This window comes from Bufo gargarizans, chromosome 4 (genome assembly GCF_014858855.1).
Source record: "Bufo gargarizans isolate SCDJY-AF-19 chromosome 4, ASM1485885v1, whole genome shotgun sequence".
Lineage (NCBI taxonomy): Eukaryota > Metazoa > Chordata > Amphibia > Anura > Bufonidae > Bufo > Bufo gargarizans.
Genome location: NC_058083.1, coordinates 271,662,770 through 271,690,390, shown reverse-complemented (window position 1 = coordinate 271,690,390; position 27,621 = coordinate 271,662,770). Strand labels below are relative to the sequence as shown.

At 45.9% G+C, this 27,621-nt stretch overlaps 1 protein-coding gene across 1 annotated transcript; it reads right to left on the bottom strand.

Moving 5' to 3' along the window:
- Positions 1 to 277: 277 nt before the first annotated feature.
- Positions 278 to 27,621, bottom strand: CFAP206 (cilia and flagella associated protein 206). The gene is made up of 7 exons (XM_044291135.1): positions 27,452 to 27,621; positions 17,908 to 17,991; positions 16,516 to 16,606; positions 14,294 to 14,482; positions 13,275 to 13,433; positions 12,230 to 12,438; positions 278 to 421 (listed from the first exon to the last, which is right to left on the bottom strand). The coding sequence occupies exons 1-7, from the start codon at positions 27,557 to 27,559 to the stop codon at positions 278 to 280; spliced, it is 984 nt and encodes a 327-aa protein (XP_044147070.1). The 5' UTR covers positions 27,560 to 27,621.

Here is a 27,621-nt window from a genome sequence, read left to right as displayed (position 1 = left end):
CGGACAGCCTTTAATATAACTGTCTATTCTTGGCCGCAAAGCGCAGACAAGAATAGGACATGTTATTTTTTTTTTTGCGGGGCCACGGAACGGTGCAACGGATGCGGACAGCACACGGAGTGCTGTCCGCATCTTTTGCGGCCCCATTGAAGTGAATGGGTCCTCAACCGAGCCGCCAAAACTGCTAAAACAACGGCCGTGTGCATGAGGCCTAAATATATATAAGGAATATTTGTACTAGTAATCATCTGAATAGAACAATGCATACTGGAAAGTGTTACACACTGTGGTCGCTACTTACATAGACCTGTGTAGTAGGGATTGCGGTCTTTGATTGAACAGTGGCTTTTAATTGTTCCATCTGTGCTCCGTACTGTTTATCCATCATTTCCAGTTGTTGTGCACATGTCATGACATCCGCCTACAAAACAATAGATCAGAAATGTACAATTGTCTACTGGGAACTTTAATTGGCCCTGGGAAAAAAACAGATCACGATGTATCCAGCGAGCGGTAGTAAGGAGGGTTTAGGTGGCCCCCTGGGCATCGGCCACTGGGGAATTTCCCTGTTGGGTTTATGGCCAGTTCTTAAAATACTTCCCCTTCAAATTATTATGGCTCTAATTCTGGCTAAAGTTAGTTTGTTCATAATTATTCAAATGTTATAAAAAAAAGTTAGGTACACATACTACTTGTTCAGCCAAGAGTTAAACCAAAAAATAAACCTTCAAACTACCTCCTGGCCATACATACAGATCACTGCAAACTGTACCACAGTAAGGGTCTTGCAAGTACATGTATGTGGTGCAAAATGGAGCCCCTCTTGGTTCATTCCAAGGCAGGATGGTTAAGTACTTGTATGTCTCTTCCGTCCCATGCCCTATATGAGAGAATCTTGAAATCTGAAACGGTGACCCCTCTTTCCTCTGCTTGTCTTAAGTGCAAGGGTCCTAAAAAAGCAGCCATCCAGGAGTCATCCATGTCTTTCCTGGATCCGAGGAGCTTACTGCTTCACTAACCTGGTGCTGCATTAGATTCACCCAGTGAACTGCAACATGGTTGCACACAGGGGCGTAACTACCATAGCGGCAGACCATGCGACTGCTATGGGGCCCAGGACAAGAGGGGGCAGTCTTAGTTGGGATCATCTCCTCTTCTACTGGAGGTGAAATCTTGGTCAGGACTCACTAAATGAACAACTTTTAGGAAACGAGGCAGTGGAAAAATGTCCCAAGGGTCATTGAAAGGGGTTTAGGCTGAAACCCTTCTGTCCTGTGTGGGGGGGCCTGGTTTGATCCTTGCTATGGGGCCCTTACTTCTCTATGTACGCCACTGGTTGCACAGAGTGGGAATGGCCTCTTTGGAAAACGAGTGATGTTTGTAGATCTCCTACCTTAGCTGAGTTACAAGAACTTGCACGTGGCCAAGGAGCCCACTAGCAGGACAGAAGGAACTGCACATCTCACCGTTGACAAGTCAGTGGATGATTGGAGAAGTTACGTTTTTTGTAGCACAGAAATTCTTGCCTTGCACAAGTATACAGACTGGCAGCAGGTAACACCAGTGGCACCAATAAAATGTGACAATGAGGAGGACAAGGTGCTACTCACTGGGAACCAGAAGAGACTTATTGTTTGATTTTAGTAATGGGAAGAATGACGAAATAGGAACCAGGAGGGTTTCCAACAGTGTGATGAAAAGACATGTGATATGGTATGAACATATGGTCCAGTAGTGTGCTGTCTGTCCCAGGCTGAGCAGTAGTATATTGTAAAGCGTTACTATTAATACATCACAAATAAAAAAAGGAGTGAGGTACAAACTTCTTAAAGAACAGCCCCAATCCAAAACTAAACAAAACAAACAAAAAATCAAATCACCCCAAGACTGGGATAAGCGAAAGTGCAAGATGAAATTAATAGATCTGGAAGATAGATCAAGATGCAATAAAGTATGCTTGCAAGGTATTCCAGAGACTGTAAAAGATGATCACCCCCAATGCTTTCTCTGGGAACGTATGCTAGCTGTGTACTACCAGAAGCATCAGAAATGTATCTCCAAATAGACTATGTGCATAGACTAAAGAAAGCTGTAAGCACCATCAGAAGCATGTCATGTCAATTCGTTTCTATCACATAAAGGATACGTTTACGCCCTCTATGTGCAATACCAAACATTTTCCTGGGGATTCTCAAAGTGTTATGGTGTTTCAAGACCTTTCCCCTATGACTCTTTTGAATCAGAGAGATTTCTGAGAAATATCTGAAGCACTTAAAATTGCCGATATCCAATATAACAGGGAGTTCCCAGTAAAGCTACATATAAAAAAAGATGGAAACATCCCATACAGATATGGCGACAGCCAGGAATTATTGTGCGCCCTGGACCTTGTATTTAAACCTCAGACAGATGCTAACACTATCAGGAGGCCGAAGAAGATGGTTTTAGACTGGCAAAATATATAAGAATGACTGGTATTAGACTTATCCTTTGGTTTTTTGAGCAGTGGTTGGTCTAATGGCCATCCACACCAGGCTAAGGAGAAGAGGATGGACATGTGACTCATGTTCTGACATCAGGGAAACTCCCCGATAATCAGGCTAAGGCCTCTTGCCCATGACTGTATGCCCTCTGAGATATACGGTCCGTGAGCGGGCCATATGTCCCAAAGTGGCATTGATTGTACGCACGGTAACGCACAGCATCATAGACAACAATGATGCTGTGGACATTGGGCCGCCTGCGGTGCTATTGTCCTGCACTCATATGATCTTATGAGCGCAGGACAATAGTCCCGCGGGTGGCCCGACGTGCACAGCATTATTGTAATCTATGATGCTGTGTGCTCCCGTGAGTATGTTCAATGATGCTCCGGGACATATGGCCCGCTCACAGACCATATATCTCGGAGGGCACACGGTTGTGGGCATACAGTTTTTCTTTGTATTTTCTCTATTATATGTCTGTTAGTAAAATTACAAACAATAAAGTTACGATTTTAACTGTTGGTTAGGGACCCCTAAAGGGATTTTTGGCCCTTCAGACCATTGTAGTATAATGAAATAATATCCCGAGGGTCTCTAAAAAGGGACTGTGGAGATAAAAAAAAGGGCATGAGGTCTAACACTGAACTCTGGTAGTAGTAATTATATTATAGTTAGTATTGATTGGAGAATTGTCATTTTGATGCTACTATCTCCCTGCAGGCATCAAGTTACTCCTTTGCCTCATTAACTTAGGGTCTGGGATGAACTTGGAAGGCTGGATGATGCTCCTGTACAGTGTGTTTTCCTTCTCCAGTCAAATGCTGTTTATATCTGCAGTATGGTGCGTGAGATTAAAAATCCTACGGATTAATGTGAATGGCTTAAAATGCCCTCCAAAGAGGTATTTAGCTGTAGTATGAATGAGTGTCTTCAATTTATTGTCGTTTTGTTTAGAGTTGTTTTTTCTTAAAATGACAGATACAGCCTCCCCTTAGTGACCACTAATACGCCTTTTTACTGACGTAAACAAAGGGGGTTTTAGCTAAACAGCTTGCTTTAAAGGGAGCCTGTCACCACATTTTGACATTATAGACCGCTTACATAGCGCTGTAGCATAACTGTAGATGATTTAATGGTACCTTTGTTGTGTTCTTGTGAAGTTCACCCGAGGCAAAAACGGATTTTATTCATATGTAGATGAGGGCTCACAAGTGCCCAGGGACGGCGTTCACTTTGTTGGAGCCCAGGCTTCTCTGCCACTTTTGCTCATATCCCCACCCCAGCCTCTGCCCGCTCTTCTCTCCCCTTGCGTCCTCCCTCTCTCCCGGCGAGATCCCACGCCTGCGTTCTCCAGCAGCTCGGCTTTCCTCCTCTTCTCCTGCGCACCTCTGGTCCGCCTCCTTGCCACTGGTTTTGCGCCGTTGGCCGCCGCATATGCAGTAGCTACAGTGATGCCGTGCCCACAATGGACATCGCAGTGCACATGCCCCGACCCAGCGAGGGAGAGTGCAGGCACGGGATCTCGCTGGGAGAGAAGGAGGACACAAGGGAAGAGAAGGGCGGGGATATGAGAAGAAGAGGCAGAGCAGCCTGGGCTCCAACAAAGTGAACGCCGCCCCAGGGCACTTGGGAGCCCTCATTTACATACAAATAAAAGTCCATTTTTGCCTCGGGTGAACTTCACAAGAACACAACAAAGGTACCATTTGATTCATCTACAGTTATGCTGCAGCGCTATGTAAGCGGTCTATAATATCAAAATGTGGTGACAGACTCCCTTTAATCAATCATTACATGTACTTAAAATGGTGCATTAAAAACTATAACTTGTCCTGCAAAAAATAAGACCTCATACAAGTACATTGATGAAAAAACTAAAAAGTTATAGCTCTTGGAATGCAATTTAAAAAAAATGCTCGTGGTCACTAAGAGGTTAAAAAAAAAAAGAGGTAAAATCAAGCTGTGATTTGTTTTTCCTATAACAATCCCACCTTGTAAGTAAAGAAAACATCAGGTTTTCACATAAATCAATTTTCCTTGTAATAATGAAAAGACAGCAGTCGGTATAATAATAGCATTTGACAAAAGGTTACCCATTACTTCCCTAAACAAGGTGGAGGATGGTATGGGTACATGTCTGCCTATTAACTCTTACGTACATAACCAGAAATACACTTTTGTGAATTTGTATGCCCCTAACTCCAGCCAGTTAAAGTTTTTTTAAAGTGGTCTTATCCAGAACTGAAGAATATAGAGGGTGATATGGCCTAAAATCTATATCACAATATAATTTGAAGCATGTGCGATATAACGATATATCACTTTCTTCTGTATGTATACAAATGACAAAACTGTTCAAGAAATGTTTAAGATGTGTATTGTGTAACACAGTGGAGGGCAAACTTTTTAGTCAACTGAGCCAAATTTTAACAAAACCACTACCCTCGTCACTTCCTGTTGTGACGCAGCACGTTCCGACGTTTGGAAGGAGGAGGTTCCTAATAGTTGGAGGAAATATGGGTGATATGAGATGTACACACCCTCTCCAGCTTTGCTGAAATGGTGAAATGGGGCCCTGGGGCGAATAACAATATGGGCCCCCAAATGCACATTTCTCCAGTCCAAACAGAACCAGGGCGGCCTCGGCCCCATGGCACATTTCTCCAGCAGTTCCAGTGCCAGCACATGCACAGACATCTCTCTCATGAATCTGAGATGTCTGTGCATGTGCTGGTACTGCTGGAGAAATGTGCCATGGGGCCGCCCTGGTTCTTTTTGAACTGGAGAAATGTGCATGGGGGGGCGAATGACTCAGAGTCATGAGAGAGATGTCTGTGCATGTGCTGGCACTGGAACTGCTGGAGAAATGTTGCCATGGGGCCGTCCTGGTTCTGTCACATCTCTCTCATGACTCTGAGTCATCCCCCCCCCCCATGCACAGTTCTCCTGTTCAAAAAGAACCAGGGCGGCCCCATGGCACATTTTTCCAGCAGTACCAGCACATGCACAGACATCTCAGATTCATGAGAGAGATGTCTGTGCATGTGCCGGCACTGGAACTGCTGGAGAAATGTGCCATGGGGCCGTCCTGGTTCTGTCACATCTCTCTCATGACTCTGAGTCATTCGCCCCCCCATGCACATTTCTCCAGTTCAAAAAGAACCAGGGCGGCCCCATGGCACATTTCTCCAGCAGTGCCAGCACATGCACAGACCTCTCTCTCATGACTCCCCCCCCCCACCCACAATGCACATTTCTCCAGTCCAAACAGAACCAGGGCGGCCCCGGCCCCATGGAACATTTCTCCAGCAGTGCCAGTGCCAGAACATGCACAGACATCTCTCTCATGACCCCCCCCAATCCAATGCACATTTCTCCAGTCCAGTCCAAAAAACAGAACCAGGGCAGGCTAGTTACAGTACACTGGCTGGCATGGGTGGGACGGGTGAGATGGTGGGAATGGGATCCAGTAACTATGTTTTTATAACTAACCAACCTACCTACCAGTAACTGTTGGAACTTGGCTGCCTCCTGTCACAGTCCTTAAGTCTTCTGTGTGTGGGTGGCTGGCTGCGGGCCTTCCCTGGCAGAGTCTGTGGGCTGTGGCTGGCTGCCGCTGGTTCTTCTTCTCTGTTCTGTGGGCGGAGCTGTAGCAACGTCAGACAGACGCGGCGCGCTCACTCACAGCCACTGCTCGTCGAGTCTCTTAAAGAGGCAGGCAGAGCGGGGCTCAGAGCGGCCGCCGCCGGGGGGGCCCCTCCTTTCCATATTAGTCCGGACCGCGCGCCGCCCAGGACTCCATGGGCAGCTGCGCTTAGCGGAGCGACAGTAGCGAAGTTACAAATCTTAGCAGCGCCGCCACACAGGTCACCTGTAAGAGCCGCAGTCAAGGGGCTAAAGAGCCGCTTGTGGCTCGCGAGCCGCAGTTTGCCGACCACTGATCTGGAAGATGTGCACCCCAAGGCTGAGTTAAGTATGATCAGGACACAGGGTAAAACTCTCATACTGAGGTGACTAATTAGGGAAAACCCTGAGCAACAGAATTAAACAATATAAAAACAAAAATATTTTTTCCTGCTGGATATTGCAAATGTACGTATTTGTCGGAGCATTACCAAGACCTCAACCTGAAAGACGATCAGACCCCCATTAAAAACCCTAAATGAGATCCCCCCCATCTCAGACCAAACCCCCTTTAGAACTCTATGTCAGACCCCATATAAGACCCCAGTTTTAGACCTCAGATCAGACCCCATTAGACCTCCATGTAAGACCCCGAGCCAATGTCAGACCTCAGATAAGACCCCCATATCAGACCTACAGGCAGAACCTCCAGACCCACATATCAGACCTCAGACCCCCGTATCAGACCTCCAGACCCCCATTATACCTCCAGACTCCCATTATCATTATGATATTGGACTCCCAATCTCTCTGTGTCTACTTGGCTAAGTTATCCATGTAAAACTGAAAACCTTGTAAAAGTTCTGCAAAATACTTTTTCATCGGGTGAAATTATCTGAAGTGCGGACACCTCAATCATCGTTCCTAGACAGCAGATCCTGCTAAGGCCTTATTCAAACATCAGTGAATCCTGGATGTGTGCTGTCCATGTTCTCCACAGACAGGGCACACATACACATTAATTTTAGAGTGTTTTTATTCACACATGCGTGTTTTAGCATGGTCCGTGATTTTAGCATGTCCGTATTTTTGTCCATGTTTACAGATTCATTATGCCCATTAAAGTTGATGGGTCCATGAAAAACACAGACCCAGCACACACGCAATTTCCTTTTCACTGATCATTTATAGGTGGTGCCCTGAAAATTAATTTTCGGCAGTACATTGTCCATGGAACAGGTGTAACACACAGAGAGCAAAAAACTGACACGTAGAGAAAACACATATTCTTCTTGAAAATCTTCACAGATTAATCACTTACCATCTTATCACGAATTTCTTCATGGACATGAGAATAAGGCTGCCCAGGAACACTGGCAAAACTATAGGGGCTGCCAGTGGTGCGGTACTTTTCCCTTCATAAGATGCAGTGCATCTTATAAGGGAATACTGGTGAGCGCTTCCATAATGGAAGTGCTCACTAGTCTGCAGGAGGAGGGGGAGAGAAGCGCTGTACAATACTTACCCCCTCCTCCTGCTCACTCTTTTCAGGTCCTGCGCTGCTGTGTCCTGGCTGCCTGCAGCGTCAGGACGTACAGAGAGCATGGGGGGGTCTGGAGGTCTGACTGGGGAGTCTGGAGGTCTGACTGGGGAGTCTGGAGGTCTGACTGGGGGGTCTGGAGGTCTGACTGGGGGGGTCTGGAGATCCGACTGGGGGGGTCTGGAGGTCTGACTGGGGGGGTCTGGAGTGGTCTAATGGGGGGGTTCTGGAGTGGTCTAATGGGGGGTTTGGAGAGGTCTAATTGGGGGTTTGGAGAGGTCTAATGGGGGTCTGGAGGTCTGACTAGGGGTCTGGAGAGGTCTAATGAGGGTCTTATTGGGGATCTGGAGGTCTAATTGGGGTCTGATTGGGGATCTGGAGGTCCAATAGGGGTCAGATATAGATGTTTGGAGGTCTAGTGGAAGTCTGGAGGTATAATGGGGGTCTGGAGGTCTGATATGGGGGTCTGGTCTGAGGTCTGATATGTGGCTCTGGAGGTTCTGCCTGGAGGTCTGATATGGGGGTCTGGAGGTCTGATGTGGGGGTCTTATCTGAGGTCTGATATTGGCTCGGGGTCTTACTTGGAGGTCTAATGGGGTCTAATCTGAGGTCTAAAACTGGGGTCTTATATGGGGTCTGACATAGAGGTCTAAAGGGGGTTTGGTCTGAGATGGGGGGGATCTCATTTAGGGTTTTATATAGGGGTCTGATCTGAAAGAAAGGGGGGATTTTTTGGTACTAGCACTATCTGTGTGGTACCAGTATTTTCAGGGGGACTGTTTCTGCAGGAAGGTATTGGGGAGCAGAGTGGACACAGTATTGGGGGTGGCAGGATGGGGTGTTGAGAAGGTGGGAGGATGATGGAAAAGTAAGAAAATAAGATGTCTGTTTGTTAAACTCTGCAGAGACAAGGCGCGGCTGAAAGAAGTCACCATGGCGGTCTGGTCTAACAGGAAAAGAAGAGGAAAGAGAATATCCACATCAGAGAAGTCACTGGATGTAAGAGGTACATATGTGGCGCTGTATGACCCTGTATGTTCTGTAGCGCTGTATGTAATGTTTTCCAAGTATATCTTTAAAGGGGTTGTCCGCTTTTTTTTGTATGAGCGATGCCTTCTCTGCTCCATTTACCTGCTCATCACTGTAATTGCTGCGACAAGCAGGTGAACAGAACAGAGAAAGCATCTCTCATATGAGCACTGCCCTCTCTTCAAACAGCTGATCGTTTGGAGTGCCGGGGGGCCCCGGCCAATCTGATATTGATGACCTATTCCGAGGATAGGTCATCAGTAGTAAAAAGAGGACAACCCCTTTAACAGTAGGACTGGAGGGAAGGGGTTAGGTTTCAATATTTGCCTCGGGCAGCGGAAAAGCTAGGTGCACCAGCGCTGAGTGAAGGGGGCCCAAGCTGAACTCTTGCACCAGGGCCTATGAGCCTTTTGCTATGCCCCTGCCCAGGAACAATGATTTTGTATCGGGACAAGCAATGGCGGCAGCGATCGCTCGTCCTCATACTGCGCAGGTGATTGCCGAGTGTAAATGCAGCGCTTCACCTCCAACTCAAGCAGCCAATTGTCAGGAGGGAATGCTTCTTGCCATGTCTAAATGCAGCTTTATGTGATCAACCGTAAAAACACTATCTGTATCAACCGCATTGTCATGGCAAAGAAAATTCATGTGCATACATATTTCCCTCCTATTCCATTGGTGAGATTTAATCCTCAGACTTCAGTTATGTTAGAGGGAGTATGGGAAATTAGATCTGTCCCTCTCCTCTGGGAGTGTGTAAAAAAAAAAAAATACGTTTTTGACAAGTAGTTTTTACGCCTCTTTCACACGGCCGTTTTTGTTTTCCGTTTACGGGCCGTTTTTTGCGTTCCGTATACGGTCCATATATAGAACCATTCATTTCAATGGTTTCGCCCAAAAAAACTGAATGTACTCCGTATGCATTCCGTATTTCCGTTTTTCTGTTCCGTTGAAAGATAGAACATGTCCTATTATTGCCCGCAAATCAAGTTCCGTGGCGCTATTTAAGTCAATGGGTCCGCAAAACAAACGGAACACATACAGAAATGCATCTGTATGTCTTCTGTATCCGTTCCGTTTTTGCAGAGCCATCTATTAAACTTTTTATGCCCAGCCCAATTTTTTCTATGTAATTACTGTATACTGTATATGCCATATGGAAAACGGAACATAAACAGAAACACAACGGAAACAGAAAACGGAACAACAAATCCGTGGAAAACGGACCGCAAAACACTGAAAAAGCCATACGGTCGTGTGAAAGAGGCTTTTACTCTGATTTCGCAAGTAGTTGGATGTAGAGTGGCATTTTTTTCTTTTTTCTAATTTTCTCTATTTTTTTGTTTGTTATTGTATGTCACTTGTATATGTTGTGAATAAATATGAGCAATAAATAAAAAAATATATAAAAAAAACGCCCTGCACTCCAGAATTCTGCCTTCCAAAAGTCACAAATAAGGCTACTTTCACACTAGCGTTCGGGTTTCCGTTCGTGAGCTCCGTTTGAAGGAGCTCACGAGCGGACCCGAACGCAGCCGTCCAGCCCTGATGCAGTCTGAATGGAGGCGGATCCGCTCAGACTGCATCAGTCTGGCGGCGTTCAGCCTCCGCTCCGCTCGCCTCCGCACGGACAGGCGGACAGCTGAACGCTGCTTGCAGCGTTCGGGTGTCCGCCTGGCCGTTCGGAGGCGTGCGGATCCGTGCGGATCCGTCCAGACTTTCAATGTAAGTCAATGGGGACGGATCCGTTTGAAGATGCCACAATGTGGCTCAATCTTCAAGCGGATCCGTCCCCCATTGACTTTACATTGAAAGTCTGGACGGATCCGTCCCAGGCTATTTTCACACTTAGCTTTTTTTTGCTAATATAATGCAGACGGATCCGTTCTGAACGGAGCCTCCGTCTGCATTATTATGAGCGGATCCGTTCAGAACGGATCCGCCCGAACGCTAGTGTGAAAGTAGCCTTAGGGATTTGAGACTTTTGGGTGTCTCTGGCCAAACACTTTGTAACATTTTATATTTTTACACAAAGTGGGTGGGAAAGTGGGCATTGGTTAGCCAGTTGAGCTGTTAATCAATATCATCAATTTCTGATTGGTGGGGGTCAGACGATCAGCTGTTTCAGAGAAGCTCCGGCCCCAGAAGTAGGACAGTTTAGTCCGTTGTATAGAGAACAGATGTGTAACTGCAGTACTGCTCCCATTCACTTCAATATTAACCAGCTCTGTCCACTACACAATGGACAATGCTGTGTAGTTCTGGTGCCACGCTGAAACAGGTGATCAGTAGAGGTGCGGGGCCATTAATAATTACACCCTGGAGAACTTTTTAAGCCAGATTTATGAACTGTGGGGGTCATTTACCAAACTGGTGTAAAGTAGAACTGGCTTAGTTGGCCATAGAAACCAATCAGATTCCACCTTTCATTTTCCAAAGGAACTGTAAAAATGAAAGGTGGAATCTGATTGGTTGCTATGGACATTAAGCCAGCTCTGCTTTACACCAGTTTGATAAATGACCCCCACAGTTCATAAATCTGGCTTAAAACAAATGCTCACCAGTTTGATTAATCTCCCCGTGACTTAATTGCAAATATTGTTGTAATCTTAATCCAGTAATGGGGTGGGGTAGAAGAGCAGTAACATCTTACGACATAAGATACACCAAATCAAACATCATGCAAAATTTGATAAATATGGCTAAATTACACCAACGTAGAATCCTGCAAAACTGACATTTAAAATTCCTCTCATGATAAATCTTCCCCTTCATCTGTGGTCATATTAAAGGGGTTGTGAGAAAAATCATGTTTTAATATATGCAAATGGGGGTGTTGCCATTGCAGAGAGAGCTGAGCTCATTGCTCCTAGAGGCTCATTTGCATATATTAAAACATCATATTTCTCAGCAACGCAGGCACATATGACCATGGGACCAACACAGATGTCTTCAGCTGCCAAGTGCACATGCCACCGGTCAGCCAGCTTCATAGGTACAAACCTGCTGACAGATGCCCTTCAAGCAGTCCGTCACTTATGTTTTCAAGGGTTTTCCAGGACTTTCATACTGATGGCCTATGCTTAGGATACGTCATCAATATCTGACCCTGCTAATCCCAGCCAGCTATTTTACAGAAGCTCAGACGCTGGAAATAGACACCAGAAGACAAAAACTTCTGTTATAATAATCATAATCATAATCCATGTACTATGCCAGGATTTAGTAAACCTCCGGGGGGCACAGGCAGGAGCAGCAATATGCGCGGCCCCATTGATAACATCTGTACAGCCCGTACTCCGTACACCGCTTAGCTGTCAGCGGTGTACAGAAAAGTAGATTTTAAGCGCACAGCAAAACGTGCGCTTGTGGGGGGGGGGTGGTAAAGTCTATTAAAAATACAAAATGCATTAATAAACTATATTATAAAAACTGCTATCAGGGCATTAGGGACATGTTCACAAACATTTCTACATGGGAAACGTACGGAGCTACTAAAACAGGCATGTCAGGGGTGGTGACCGGTCCTCTTTAAATGTCACTTTCTTACCAGAATAATATTTACTAGAGCCTCGTGCTGCCTCGCATTGTAGAGTGCTTCTTTCAGCTGGGAAAGGTTGAGCACGTTGCCTTTCTGCCGTTTGCCATCCATGTCTTCTATGAGGGCAGTGTAATTATATATGATATCCCGAGATGACTGAAGTTCTGAATCAATATGCTTTGTGGTGGCTGGTATGGCCTCTCTTAGGATAGTTGGCACTGCCAAGACAGGAACATTTATGGAAAAAACAAAAATGCTAATTTGGAAACGAAATGTGACTAAATAAGTAAGGGTGGGTTCACCTCTGCGTTCTGGATTCCGTTATGGCTTTCCGTTATAAAATGGTCATAACGGAAAATAACCGAATCCATAAGATGGAAGTCAAAACGGAAGCCTTTGGAGGCATTCCGTTTTGATCCATCCTAATAGAAGTCTATTGGGAATCATAACGGATCCGTCTGGGTCCCGTTATGCAAGACGGAAAACAAAGTCCTGTCGACAGGACATTTTTTTCCCCCCGTTCTGCATAACGGAAACAAGACGGATCCATTATGCTTCCCCATAAGCTTCTATTAAGACGGAAAGCAAAACGCCTTTTAAAGGCTTCCGTTTTGTATTTCGTCATGATACAAGTCTATGGGCAACATAACGGATCCATCCTTCCGTCTTATGGATTCCGTTATTTTCCGTTAACCATTTAACCGTTTTATAACAGAAAGCCATAATGGAATCCCTTTCATAACGGAATCCATAACGCAGATGTGAACCCACCCTAAGGATGGCATATTGGGCCAGATTTGTCAAAATCAAAGACATGCCCCATTAAATTAGATATACTTTAAGAAATGATTTCATGAAAAGCAGGAGAACAGATCAGTTCAGTCATTCTTCCAAACAAATGACAACACCTGATAAGCTTTACATCCTTTTTTCTGCTCTTATTTTACCTTTTTAACACAATATCTATAAGCACTACAAATCATTTACCACCCAGCTACCAATCACCCAAACCAACCCCAGGCAGGAGAGGACGTGAAAAGGCCCACATACTTACAGTCATCAATACCCTCTCCGCCTTTTCCGCAGTCTTTATTGAACAGTCGGATCCCAGTCACAATCATGGTGAGCTCTTTTAGCTGCCGTTCTTTGTCTTTTTTGGCGAGGGATAGAAAGGTACCGAGCTCTGTGTGGGGGAAGATGCTCTGAAGGGCAGCTAGGAAAGCACACAGAAGCAATTACCCATCATGTTCTAGGATCAACCCAAAAGAACAAACTCTCATAAAATACGCCATGCTCTGCCAATAGGCCCACTGACGAGTAACCTTCATCTGAAATGGCTTTTTCCCCCCAGTAGGGCATTTGGAGATGTCCTAATAATGGTCAGCTAACTGTGCCAGTCTCCCCAAGTGCCAAACAAATGGTTGGAAACTAAAGGTCCACATTACTCTTCTTTTCATTTAGCGGTGCTATAAAGAATAACATTACATACTGCCTAAATGTCCGACGGGCCATATAGAAGGGCCATATTAGGGAAAGGCGCTTGTGTTCACAGTGTGTAAAATAAATAATGGGCTCTTCCAATTGGATTGAAGGGTCATAGCCAAATAATGGTTAGATCAATTATTCCCATCTTACACAACTATGTTCAGGTCCCACCTCTGGGGTCCTCCTTTCTTCATGTCGAGGTGGCTTCTGGCCACTGCATCCAGGTGGAGAGTGACTGCCCATGTAAGTGGCTCTCTCCATTCATTTCTATGCTAGTCAGGAACATCTAGGGTGTTTTGGGCCATTTCCGTGACTTCCGTAGAAGTGAATGGAAAGGGCCGCATGCAGTCACATACCTATTCACTAACAGATGGGACAGGAATTATTGGACCCCTGTTTTGGAGATGGGAGCCCGTCATAGAGGTGGGACCTGCATCTGATATTTACAGCATATACTTTGGATATACTATAAATGTCTAAATCTTTGGACACAAGAAAGGGCTGATTTCACGAGCTGCCACAATTGATAAACCTTAATTTATAGTTTTTTTGTGGCTCTTTACAGCTACCAACTGTAGTATTGCTGACCTGTAGCTTCTCTGACAACCTTGATATCAGTCGGAGACCCAAGGCCAGATCTCAGTAGAACATAGCTGACAATCTTCCGGTAAAGGCTCTCTAACTCCTCGGCCGTGCGCGCTCGACTGTCAGTGATTTCCCTGCTCACTGGTGCCAGTCTTGATTCCAGGACACGATGATGTTCTTCGAGAAATTCACCTGCAAAGGACGTGGTCACACCGGTAAGCACAATAGTTTATAGTGCATAATGTATATGTAATCTTATCTCTGACAATAAAGAAGAGCTTTTCTACAGGGCAATGTCTAACTGGAAAGAGGAACTAGTGATGAGCGAACTTCTGTTTTAAGTTCGGCGTCTAAAGTTCGGCTTCCGGTTAGCGGAGAATCCCGATATGGTTCCCGATATGGATTCCGACTTCCGTTGTGGTCCGTGGTAGCGGAATCAATAATGGCCGATTATTGATTCCGCTACCACGGACCACAACGGAAGTCGGAATCCATATCGGGAACCATATCGGGATTCTCCGCTAACCGGAAGCCGAACTTTAGACGCCGAACTTAAAACAGAAGTTCGCTCATCACTACCTGTAACCACTTCTGACATCTCAGTTTTAGGGACTATTTGCATTCCTCACCTAATAACAATTCTGGAGCATATATTCCTATGACTCTATGTTTTGCATTTCCTTTATTATTCCTGCTAGAAGTTATGAATTAACTTCCAACAGTTTGCATTGAAGGTCGAGATGGGTGTTACCAGTTGGGGTGTGTCTCTGCACAGTCTGACACTGGCTGCCGTGGCGTAGCTATACGGGTCGCAAAGGTTGCAATTACGACTGGGCCCCTAAGCCTTGGAGTGTCTGATCTGAGGATCTGATATGGGGGTCTGATATAAGGGGGTATTTTTGTACTGAGGCACATTAAGGAGCATTTTTCTACTGGCACACATTATATGGGTAATTATTACTACTGGGGGACTATGGAGAAAATGATTACTAGTATGGGCACAATAGGGGCATTATTACTATTACTATGGGCACTGTTAACACTAAGTGCATTCTGGCTAAGTATTATTACTATCGGTGGGACGTTTGGGAGCACTATTACTACGGAGGGCACCCCGACACAGTATCAGCTTAGCACAATTATTTTTGGGGGACATTATGTTTACAACACTATTAGGCCTCATGCACACGAACGTTGTTTGTTTCCATGTCCATTCCGTTTTTTCTTGTGCATAGGATGCGGACCCATTCATTTCAATGGGTCCGCAAAAAATGCAGACAGCACACCGTGTGCTGTCCACATCAGTATGTCCGTTCCGTAGCCCCGCAGAAAAAAATATAACATGTCCTATTCTTGTCCGTTTTACGCATTGTTGTGACGTCATCCGTTTTTTTTTGTGGATCTGCAATATGTGGACCGCAAAACACATACGGTCGTGTTTATGTAGCCTTAATGTGAGGGACACTATTTGCTGGGCAATTATTTTTTAGGGCACTGTGTGCCAATAACTTTTGAATAGGGCACTGTGTGTGGTACTAGTATTTTCAGGGGGACTATTTCATTGGGGAGCACATAGGGTACAGTATTGGGGGTGGCAGGATGGGGTGTTCAAAAAGTAAGAAGGATGATGGAAAAGTAGGAAACTAAGATGGCTGAAAGAAATCATCATGGCGGTCTAGTCTGAATGTTGAAGATGAGAAATTAGCACATCTACATCAGAGGAGACATCACTGGATGTAAGAGGTACATATGTGGCGCTTTATTCTCCTGTATGTTTTGTAGCGCTGTATGTAGTGTTTTACAAGTATGTCTTTTAGGCTAGGGTTGCACGATAGCTGTCATGGACAGGATCACAGAGTAGCGGTGATCCAATAGAAATAAATGGGATTACTCACATGGCGATCCCATTCATTTCTAAGGGATCACTGCTATTCTGTGATCCTAGCCGTGACCAATGTCGCCATGTAGCCATAGCCTAGCAGTTAGGCTGGAGGGAAGGGGTTAGATTGAGAATTTGGCGTGGGGGGCGCTGTTTCAATTTTTGCCTCAGGCAGCAGAAAAGCCCCTGGCTACAAAGCACTGAGGCAAGGGGGCCCATAAGCCTTTAGCTACGCCCCTGGCCTAGAGAAAGGGAGCATTGCTCTCATATTTCTCTAGGAGGGCGGGCTGCCATTCATCGTGATGTCAACGTGTTATTTTACCGACCCAGCGATGCTTCAAATTACCTCTGGTTGTATAATTCAAGTCAAAATACACTTGCATCTTAATTGTTTCCAGGGAGGGGCTCTTGGTGTCAAGAAGTCGATCCACGCAAAGCTTGAAAAGAAGAATACATAGATCATTTACAGAACAAAAACAAGCATAATCGATAAAAGCATCAGAGCATTTATTCATTCCAGAGAACAGTCCATTTTCTGTGACGTTCAGAGTTAGGGATCGATTTACAAGCAGAGGGAGGAATGACCAAAGGATCACAAAGGATCACTTATCACTTTATCCTTCCCACCTCTTTTGAGAGCCACTATTCCTCCCCATATACATACAGCTGAACATGAAGGAGAAGGAAATGAATTCCCACCAGGCTCCTCTAGTGGTGGCTTATCTCCAGTGAGAACAAAGGATCGGCATGTTGAAATTCAATATCAGAGCCCCAAACGCAGATGGTTGGCTGGTCCCACCGAAATCAATGGTTTTGGTTGACATCAAACTAATATGTGGGTCTAGCTTTAGTTTTAAACCAGTTTACTAAGAGTCTTTTGGAGGCAGATTTTGCCTGCACATGTAGCTGTCATTTATTGCCGCGATCGCACAGAGAATGGACATGTCCGTCCTGGACAAGGGTGTCAACACAGATGCCGCTGGAAACAACAGCAGGTGTCCACTTGCAGGTTAACGCCACTGAATGGGAATAAACTGCCGACGGGACTGGCGCACTTAAATTGAAACATTGTGGCAGAAACCTGCGCATTTAGACGCACCAATAATTGTCCAGATGCCCCTTCTGTGTGACTGTTCGGCAAAGCCAGCCGAACTCTCTGCATGAGCGCTGTCAGTCACAGCGAAGGGGCAGGGAAGGGGCCGTGGTTACCGTGACCTGAAGCAAGAAGGCCGCTGCCCCCTTGACTTCAAGCCTGTGTGGAGAAGGGCGCCGGGCAGGGGATAAAACAACGTCCTTCAGGGAAAAAAAGCATCATCAGAAACACACTGCTGGCTACACACAGGTACTGCTGGCGGCTTGGGATGGGTTTGGGAGGTCACAGGTTCCCTTAAAATTCTTGAACAATTTATGTTGTTGCCGTTTCACTGGAATGAAAATTTTATGCTGGCCTTACACACACAGAACAAAGGATGTGGACAATTAATGGGGTTCTCCAGGCTTTTAATATTGATGACCTATCCATCAACATCGGCGAAGGTCCGACACCCGGCACCCCCGCCGATCAGCTGTATGAGGAGACAGTGCACATGCACACTGTGCGCGCTTTCCCTTCATACAGCTGATTGGCAGGGACGTCAGGTGTCGGACCCCCGCCGATCTGATATTGATCTGATATTAAAAGCCCGGAGAACCCCTTTGATACCAGGCTCCATAAATACACCACAAGCTGACGCGTTACCTTGATAAGCTTCTGGACATCATCCTTTGTCAGAGTTCGATCCACATTAAATCCATTTCTGGGGTCTAAAACAATAGCTTTCACCTAAGTTAAAAAAAGGAAACCACATGGAAAAAAATGTAATAACTGTATTTCAATATATTTTTGGGGTAACACTTAGCAACAGAAGCCTAGAATGTGATCTGTGTTAGGACTTGCTTGGTAAGAGATGCTTGGTTTACATATGGAATGGAGAAGCATGTGCCACCTACTTCTTCGACTGCTTATCTTGGGAGGGATAGAATAGGATCTGCCGTAAAAACCATACATCACATCCTACCACTGCAAAGGACGTCTGAGGTTGGCTGGCAGATCCTATGTACAGTCCCACTTCAAGAAAAATATATTAGAACTGATAAAATTCTGGATCACAAAAGCTGACATGAACGATAAGTGTCCTATATCATCACGTTATTGTGCACACATCCATACACCTAAAGGGGTTTTCCGGGACTCCTACATTGATGGTCTATCCTCAGGATCCACCAATCAGCCGTTTGAAGAGGCTGTGGTGCTCCAGCCTCCTCACAGCTCACTAAGCACAGCGCCGTCCATTGTATAGTGGCTAAGCTTGGTATTGCAACTCAGGCTCACTCCAATTCAACGGGATTTAGCTGCAAACAAGCCATGTGAGCAATGAACGTGACGTTTTCCCGCTACGGATAACACTGAATTGTTGGATCTTGAAAAATGATGAGAACCTGCAATTCATTTCTATTTTAGAAAATGCCTCTTTGCAGAGTTATTGACTTACCATCGACCCATCTTCCAGTTTTAATTATTTTGAAAACTGTTGACAGCACTTACGTCCACCAGCAGCTCTTGGTGTAGGTGGACACACATGCTCGGATTCCGGTTCCTGTATTGCTCCCTTACTAGTGCCTTTGCTTCCTGCCCTGTGCTGTCCACTGCATCGTACTTATCTGGAGATCCGTTATAATGCAGACGTTTCTTCCCCGAAACTCAGCCTTAGGGCTTGTGCACAGTACCGTTGTTGTCTTGCAGTCAGCAAATTGCGGATCCGCAAAACATGGCTACCAGCCGTATCCATTTTATAATTTTGCGGAACAGGTAGGCTATAATAGAACAGTTCTATCCTTGTACAAAATGCGGACAATAATAGGACATGTTCTATTTTTTGTGTGCGGAACAGACATATGGAAATGGAATGCACACTGAGACATTTCCGTTTTTTTGCGGTCCCACTGAAATGAACGGTTCTGCATATGGGCTGCAAAAAATAAATAAATGCAACAGACACGGAAAGAAAATATGTTCATATGAATGAGCCCTCATACAGGGTGACCCACGAAAAAGTAGCCCACCTCCAATATGACCAAATCAAACTACCTAATAATAAATCTGTATTAGGCTACTTTCACACTGGCGTTTTGGCTTTCTGTTTGTGAGATCCGTTCAGCGCTCTCACAAGCGGTCCAAAACGGATCAGTTTTGCCCTAATGCATTCTGAATGGATAAGGATCTGCTCAGAATGCATCAGCTTGCCTCCGATCAGTCTCCATTCCGCTTTGCAGAGTTTTGCTGTCCGTCTGACGAAACTGAGCTAAACGGATCCGTCCTGACATACAATGTAAGTCATTGAGGACGGATCCGTGTTCTATGACACAATCTGGCACAATAGAAAACGGATCTGTCCTCTATTGACTTTTAATGGTTTTCAAGATGGATCCGTCTTGGCTATGTTACAGATAATACAAACGGATCCGTTCTGAATGGATGCATGCGGTTGTATTATCTGAACGGGTCCGTCTGTGCAAATCCATGACGGACCCACACCAAACGCGAGTGGGAAAGTAGCCTTAGGTGTCCATACAAACTAATCAAAGATCAGCTTTTATTTTTTCAGAGCCCTGTAGGAACTGAAAGCTGATCTCTGATTGGTTGTTATGAACAACTGAGGCTACTTTCACCTTGTCGTTCGGTGCGGCTCCGTCTTGTATCTGCACAGACGGATCCGCACCGATAATGCAAACGCTTGTATCCGTTCATAACGGATTTGTTTGCATTATTCATAAAAAAAAAAGTCTAAGTCAAAACGGATCCGTCCTGACTTACATTGTAAGTCAGGACAGATGCGTTTGGGTCCACATCGTCAGGTAGACACCAAAACGCTGCAAGAGCGGAATGGAGGCGCAACTGAGCCAAACTGATGCATTCTGAGCGGATCCTTATTCATTCAGAATGCATTGGGGCTGAACTGATCCGTTTTGGACCGCATGTGAGAGCCCTGAACGGATCACACAAGCGGACCCAGAAACGCCAGTGTGAAAGTAGCCTGAGACTGATGTATTATTCAGTTTAATACAATTGGTCTATTATGTCAGAAAGATGGTGTTCTCCCTGTAACAGTGAATAGTCATTGCGGAAGCCTATGTGAGAAGCAGATCGATTAGGGAAATGCAAGAGACCTTTGCAGACAAGTACTCAGGAACAAAACCACCAGCTAGATGTTGTATTCAGAGTCTGGTTCTGAAATGGCATCAAACTGCCTCTGTTACATGAAGAAACCGAAGCCTCCATCAATCAGGATGGCTGAAATTGTGCACGAAATTCAGCAGCGGATTGCAAGTAGCCCCAAAAAATAAACTCGAAGACTGTCTCAGCAAGTCGGTGTATCACGAACGACGTGTCAGCGAGTGCTGAAATCTCTGAACCTTAATCCGTACCGAATAACGTGTGTGCAGGAGCTGAAAGAGTCTGACTAAGCTAAACGCGTAAATTACTGGACATGATTGCTGACAGACATGTGGACCCATCGCTGTACTTCACGACGAACGAAGTTCGGTTTCATTTATCAGGTGGCGTATCAGTTTCATTTATCAGGTGGTGTAAATTCCCAGAATCTGAGGTACCAGTCCAAAGAAAATCCTCATTTAACTCACGAAACACAACTTCCCGACCAGAAAATTGGCGTTTGGTGCGCAGTGTCAGGAACACAAATAGTAGGTCCAATTTTCTTCAAATCAACTATGTATACCGCAATTTACCTGGACATCGTTGAACAGTTTTAGAACCAACTAACACCAGAAGAAGAAATGTCCTGCTTTTTCCAACAAGATGGGGCAACATGCCACACCTCACAGAACTGACCGGCACGGGTTCATGAACTGTATATGGAGGAGAGACCTGTGAGCAAGGGATTATGGCCACCACGTTCCCCAGACTTGTCCATATGGGACTTTTATCTATAATCCGACGTACCCAAAGATGCATAGACGTGAACGGGGACCACTTCAGAATCACTGAAGCACCACTGCTCGTCCATCGTCTACTTTTTCATGGGCCACCCTGTATTAAAGAAATTATAAAGACGGCGTGCCCTGTACTGCCCGCAGTCTTACTATTCACAACCGGCACAGCTCACCCCTTTATCCGCGCAGTAACTGCACTATAGAAAGGACATGTACATTCTTGGCACAGTCTGTAAAACCACACGTGAAAGAATTCCCCACCCTCATGAACTGCGGCGTGGCCTCCCAGCTCCCATTGAAATAAGAGGCTGTTTGAGCGCAAATTTGTCGGATTCAGACCTGCCAATACCTTTCTTCTCCGCACACCTATTTTATTGTGCACACTGCCATGCCCTTAAAGGGGTTTCACTTCGGTTCCTTCCAGTTCAAATTCTAGATAAGAGAAGAATATGTGACACCCGGTATTCTATTGAAGTGCATCAAACATGCTTGAGAAAGGCCTAGACACTTCCTAAAGCCCAAAATGTTGCTGTAATACTGTTTGCACTACCTTTTTGGCTAAATAAATAAAGAATTACATGTCAAACTGCATATTGCCGTCTGAAGTTGTGCATCTACAAATGTGTATTTGAATTGGTTATATACTTTTCTAGAAGAACATCATAGTAGATGTAGAATAAGCGCCATCAAGGGAGCAGTGTATTGTGGGAAATAAAACAGCACAGCAGGGGAAACACACAGCCCACCAACAGTACAGGGGGCACCGAGACCACTCCATAGTAGGCATTTTTATAAAAACAAAAACTCCCATTTGTATTGTTGTGTAACCCTGCACGTCCTTGTGATAACGCTGATCATAACCCTGCACATCCACTCAATAATGCTGATCATAACCCTGTGCGTCCCCGTGATAACGCTGCTCAGAACCCTGCGCATCCCCATGATAAAGCTGCGCATAACCCTGCACACCCCTGTGATAACACTGATCCTAACCCTGCATATCCCCGTAATAACACTGATCCTAACCCTGCATATCCCCGTAATAACACTGATCCTAACCCTGCATATCCCCGTAATAACACTGATTATAACCCTGCACATCCCTGTGATAACGCTGATCCTAACCCTGCACATCCCTGTGATAACGCTGATCCTAACCCTGCACATCCCCGTAATAACGCTGATTATAACCCTGCACGTCCTGTGATAAAGCAGGTTATAACCCTGCACGTCCTGTGATAAAGCAGGTTATAACCCTGCGCGTCCCCAAAATAACGGTGCTCATAACCCTGCGCGTCCCTGTGATAGCTGATCATAACCCTGCACGTTCTTGTGATAAGTGATCATAACCCTGCATGTCCCTGTGATAACGCTGATCATAACTCTGCACGTCTCTGTGATGACACTGATCATAACCCTGCACACCCCTGTGATAACTGATCATAACCCTGCACGTCCCTGTGATAACTGATCATAACCCTGCACGTCCCTGTGATAACGCTCATCATAACCCTGCACGCCCCTGTGATAACTGATCATAACCCTGCACGCCCCTGTGATAACTGATCATAACCCTGCACGCCCCTGTGATAACGCTCATCATAACCCTGCACGCCCCTGTGATAACTGATCATAACCCTGCACGCCCCTGTGATAACGCTCATCATAACCCTGCACGTCCCTGTGATGATGCTGATCATAACCCTGCACGTCTCTGTGATGACACTGATCATAACCCTGCACACCCCTGTGATAACTGATCATAACCCTGCACGTCTCTGTGATGACACTGATCATAACCCTGCACACCCCTGTGATAACTGATCATAACCCTGCACGCCCCTGTGATAACTGATCATAACCCTGCACGCCCCTGTGATAACGCTCATCATAACCCTGCACGTCCCTGTGATGATGCTGATCATAACCCTGCACGTCCCTGTGATAATGCTGATCATAACCCTGCACGTCCCTGTGATAACTGATCATAACCCTGCACGTCCCTGTGATAACGCTCATCATAACCCTGCACGCCCCTGTGATAACGCTCATCATAACCCTGCACGTCCCTGTGATGACACTGATCATAACCCTGCACGTCCCTGTGATTACGCTGATAATAACCCTGCACGTCCCTGTGATAACGCTGATCATAACCCTGCACGTCCCTGTGATAACGCTGATCATAACCCTGCACGTCCCTGTGATAACGCTGATCATAACCCTGCACATCCCTGTGATGACGCTGATAATAACCCTGCACGTCCCTGTGATGACGCTGATAATAACCCTGCACGTCCCTGTGATGACGCTGATCATAACCCTGCACGTCCCTGTGATGATGCTGATCATAACCCTGCACGTCCCTGTGATTACGCTGATCATAACCCTGCACATCCCTGTGATGACGCTGATCATAACCCTGCACATCCCTGTGATGACGCTGATCATAACCCTGCACATCCCTGTGATGACACTGATCATAACCCTGCACGTCCCTGTGATGACGCTGATAATAACCCTGCACGTCCCTGTGATTACGCTGATCATAACCCTGCACATCCCTGTGATGACGCTGATCATAACCCTGCACATCCCTGTGATGACGCTGATCATAACCCTGCACATCCCTGTGATGACACTGATCATAACCCTGCACGTCCCTGTGATGACACTGATCATAACCCTGCACGTCCCTGTGATAACGCTGATCATAACCCTGCACGTCCCTGTGATGACGCTGATCATAACCCTGCACGTCCCTGTGATGACGCTGATCATAACCCTGCACGTCCCTGTGATGACGCTGATCATAACCCTGCACGTCCCTGTGATAACACTGATCATAGCAATTGACAAACTGCAGGGCTTTGCTTCACATAGGGCTGAATAAGTACATAGAAGATCTCTGCACATATCTCTGCACAAAAAACTGCAACTAGATGGATCATCTTGTAACTTGTGGTCCCAGTGCTTTCATCTCAGTGGCCGCTATAAGCTCTGTTAGGGGAATAAAATAAAAAATAAAAATAAAAAAAAAAGGACCACCCCGCTAATAGCAAGAGTGGCTCCTGATCTGGAGGTCCTGTCTTAATTGATCTCAATAGGGTTCGTGTAATGTTCTTTTTTTCTACCGGTACATGGGAAATGCAAACTTGCTGATCACAATAAATTGGGATGGGCAGGGATTCCAGCATGAAGCCCACCAGTAATCATCTGGGGGTTATCCCAACCAAATTCCAAAAACAGAACATGTCCTGCTTTATTATATATATAAAATTCCCCACCCTCATGAACTGCGGCGTGGCCTCCCAGCTCCCATTGTCGTTTTCAGCACAGACTCTGGTATAAAATCCACATACCCTAAATCTACAGGCACATTGCTCCGGCGGATTCAGACCTGCCAATACCTTTCTTCTCCGCACACCTATTTTATTGTGCACACTGCCATGCCCTTAAAGGGGTTTCACTTCGGTTCCTTTTAGTAAAAATTCTAGATAAGAGAAGAATATGTGACACCCGGTATTCTATTGAAGTGCATCAAACATGCTTGAGAAAGGCCTAGACACTTCCTAAAGCCCAAAATGTTGCTGTAATACTGTTTGCACTACCTTTTCAGCTGAATAAATAAAGAATTACATGTCAAACTGCATATTGCCGTCTGAAGTTGTGTATCTACAAATGTGTATTTGAATTGGTTATATAATTTTTTTATTTTATTCCCCTAACAGAGCTTATAGCGGCCACTGAGATGAAAGCACTGGGACCACTAGTTACAAGATGATCCATCTAGTTGCAGTTTTTTGTGCAGAGATATGTGCAGAGATCTTCTATGTACTTATTCAGCCCTATGTGAAGCAAAGCCCTGCAGTTTGTCAATTGCTATGATCAGTGTTATCACAGGGACGTGCAGGGTTATGATCAGTGTCATCACAGGGATGTGCAGGGTTATGATCAGCGTCATCACAGGGACGTGCAGGGTTATGATCAGCGTCATCACAGGGACGTGCAGGGTTATGATCAGCGTCATCACAGGGATGTGCAGGGTTATGATCAGCGTCATCACAGGGATGTGCAGGGTTATGATCAGCGTCATCACAGGGACGTGCAGGGTTATGATCAGCGTCATCACAGGGATGTGCAGGGTTATGATCAGCGTCATCACAGGGACGTGCAGGGTTATGATCAGCGTCATCACAGGGACGTGCAGGGTTATGATCAGCGTCATCACAGGGACGTGCAGGGTTATGATCAGCATCATCACAGGGATGTGCAGGGTTATGATCAGCGTTATCACAAGAATGTGCAGGGTTATGATCAGCGTCATCACAGGGACGTGCAGGGTTATGATCAGCGTCATCACAGGGACGTGCAGGGTTATGATCAGCATCATCACAGGGATGTGCAGGGTTATGATGAGCGTTATCACAGGGACGTGCAGGGTTATTATCAGCGTCATCACAGGGATGTGCAGGGTTATGATCAGCGTTATCACAGGGACGTGCAGGCTTATGATCAGCGTTATCACAGGGACGTGCAGGGTTATGATGAGCGTTATCACAGGGGCGTGCAGGGTTATGATGAGCATTATCACAGGGGCGTGCAGGGTTATGATGAGCGTTATCACAGGGACGTGCAGGGTTATGATGAGCGTTATCACAGGGGCGTGCAGGGTTATGATGAGCGTTATCACAGGGACGTGCAGGGTTATGATCAGTTATCACAGGGGCATGCAGGGTTATGATCAGTTATCACAGGGGCATGCAGGGTTATGATGAGCGTTATCACAGGGGCGTGCAGGGTTATGATGAGCGTTATCACAGGGGCGTGCAGGGTTATGATGAGCGTTATCACAGGGACGTGCAGGGTTATGATCAGCGTCATCACAGGGACGTGCAGGGTTATGATCAGCGTCATCACAGGGACGTGCAGGGTTATGATCAGCGTCATCACGGGGACATGCAGGGTTATGATCAGCGTTATCACGGGGACGTGCAGGGTTATGATGAGCGTTATCACAGGGACGTGCAGGGTTATGATGAGCGTTATCACAGGGACGTGCAGGCTTATGATCAGTTATCACAGGGGCATGCAGGGTTATGATGAGCGTTATCACAGGGGCGTGCAGGGTTATGATGAGCGTTATCACAGGGGCGTGCAGGGTTATGATGAGCGTTATCACAGGGACGTGCAGGGTTATGATCAGCGTCATCACAGGGACGTGCAGGGTTATGATCAGCGTCATCACGGGGACGTGCAGGGTTATGATCAGCGTCATCACGGGGACGTGCAGGGTTATGATCAGCGTTATCACGGGGACGTGCAGGGTTATGATGAGCGTTATCACAGGGACGTGCAGGGTTATGATGAGCGTTATCACAGGGACGTGCAGGCTTATGATCAGTTATCACAGGGGCATGCAGGGTTATGATGAGCGTTATCACAGGGGCGTGCAGGGTTATGATGAGCGTTATCACAGGGGCGTGCAGGGTTATGATGAGCGTTATCACAGGGACGTGCAGGGTTATGATCAGCGTCATCACAGGGACGTGCAGGGTTATGATCAGCGTCATCACGGGGACGTGCAGGGTTATGATCAGCGTCATCACGGGGACGTGCAGGGTTATGATCAGCGTTATCACGGGGACGTGCAGGGTTATGATCAGCGTTATCACAGGGATGTGCAGGGTTATGATCAGTTATCACAGGGTATATAAGGACTGCGCTAAGAATTACGTTGCCCATACACATTCAATAGCGGTCTCTCCTGAATCCCCCATGCACATACATGCTCGGCCGAACCAGGCGTGAATGTGTTTTCCATGGGAAGAGAAGAGACACCTCTGGAAGTAGCTTATATTCCGGGAGAACATAATGATTGGGTGTTCTAATTCTCCTCTCCTCAGACATCATCTGTCAATGGGGAAGAGTCGAGAGGCCTCCATGCACGTTGGGCCATATTCACATGACATTTTTGTCATACATGTGTTCTCATCCGGTTTCTCTCCCACGCTTAACATTTACATGACATAAAACGTTAAACTGTGTGACATCCGTCACCATAGGTTTCCATTGTAAAAAATAAAGAAAGGATCCATTTAACATAAACATTTATCTGCTGGATGAAGCGCTTTAGCGTAACGTTAAACCTGATGTGATCACAGCCTTACATCTACATAGACTGTCAGCCTTTACACAACAGATAAGCCCCCTTATTATACAGTACAGACCTACCAAATCATGTCTAATAAACTCTGCTCCAGTGTCACCGAGAAGTAGTGCCACTTACTTACCACGAACGCTATCATGGTCTCTGATACAGTGTGGCCCTTGGCTGCACACTCTTGGGCTATCTCCCTTATAATGTTCTTGATCACACTTTCCGCTTGTGTATGCGACATATTAGGAATAACGCAAGACCAATCGCTTCACAACCAAGCAGATGAGGAAATGTGGGTGACGG

Excerpts from the sequence above, each read along its gene's own strand:
- CFAP206 (XM_044291135.1), bottom strand. The coding sequence starts at position 27,559 with ATGTCGCATACACAAGCGGAAAGTGTGATCAAGAACATTATAAGGGAG. Across the intron at positions 13,434-14,293 it reads GGTTGTCAGAGAAGCTACAG|CTGCCCTTCAGAGCATCTTC; the intron begins GTCAGCAATACT and ends GTGCTTTCCTAG. Across the intron at positions 12,439-13,274 it reads CGGAGAGGGTATTGATGACT|TGCCAACTATCCTAAGAGAG; the intron begins GTAAGTATGTGG and ends CTGTCTTGGCAG.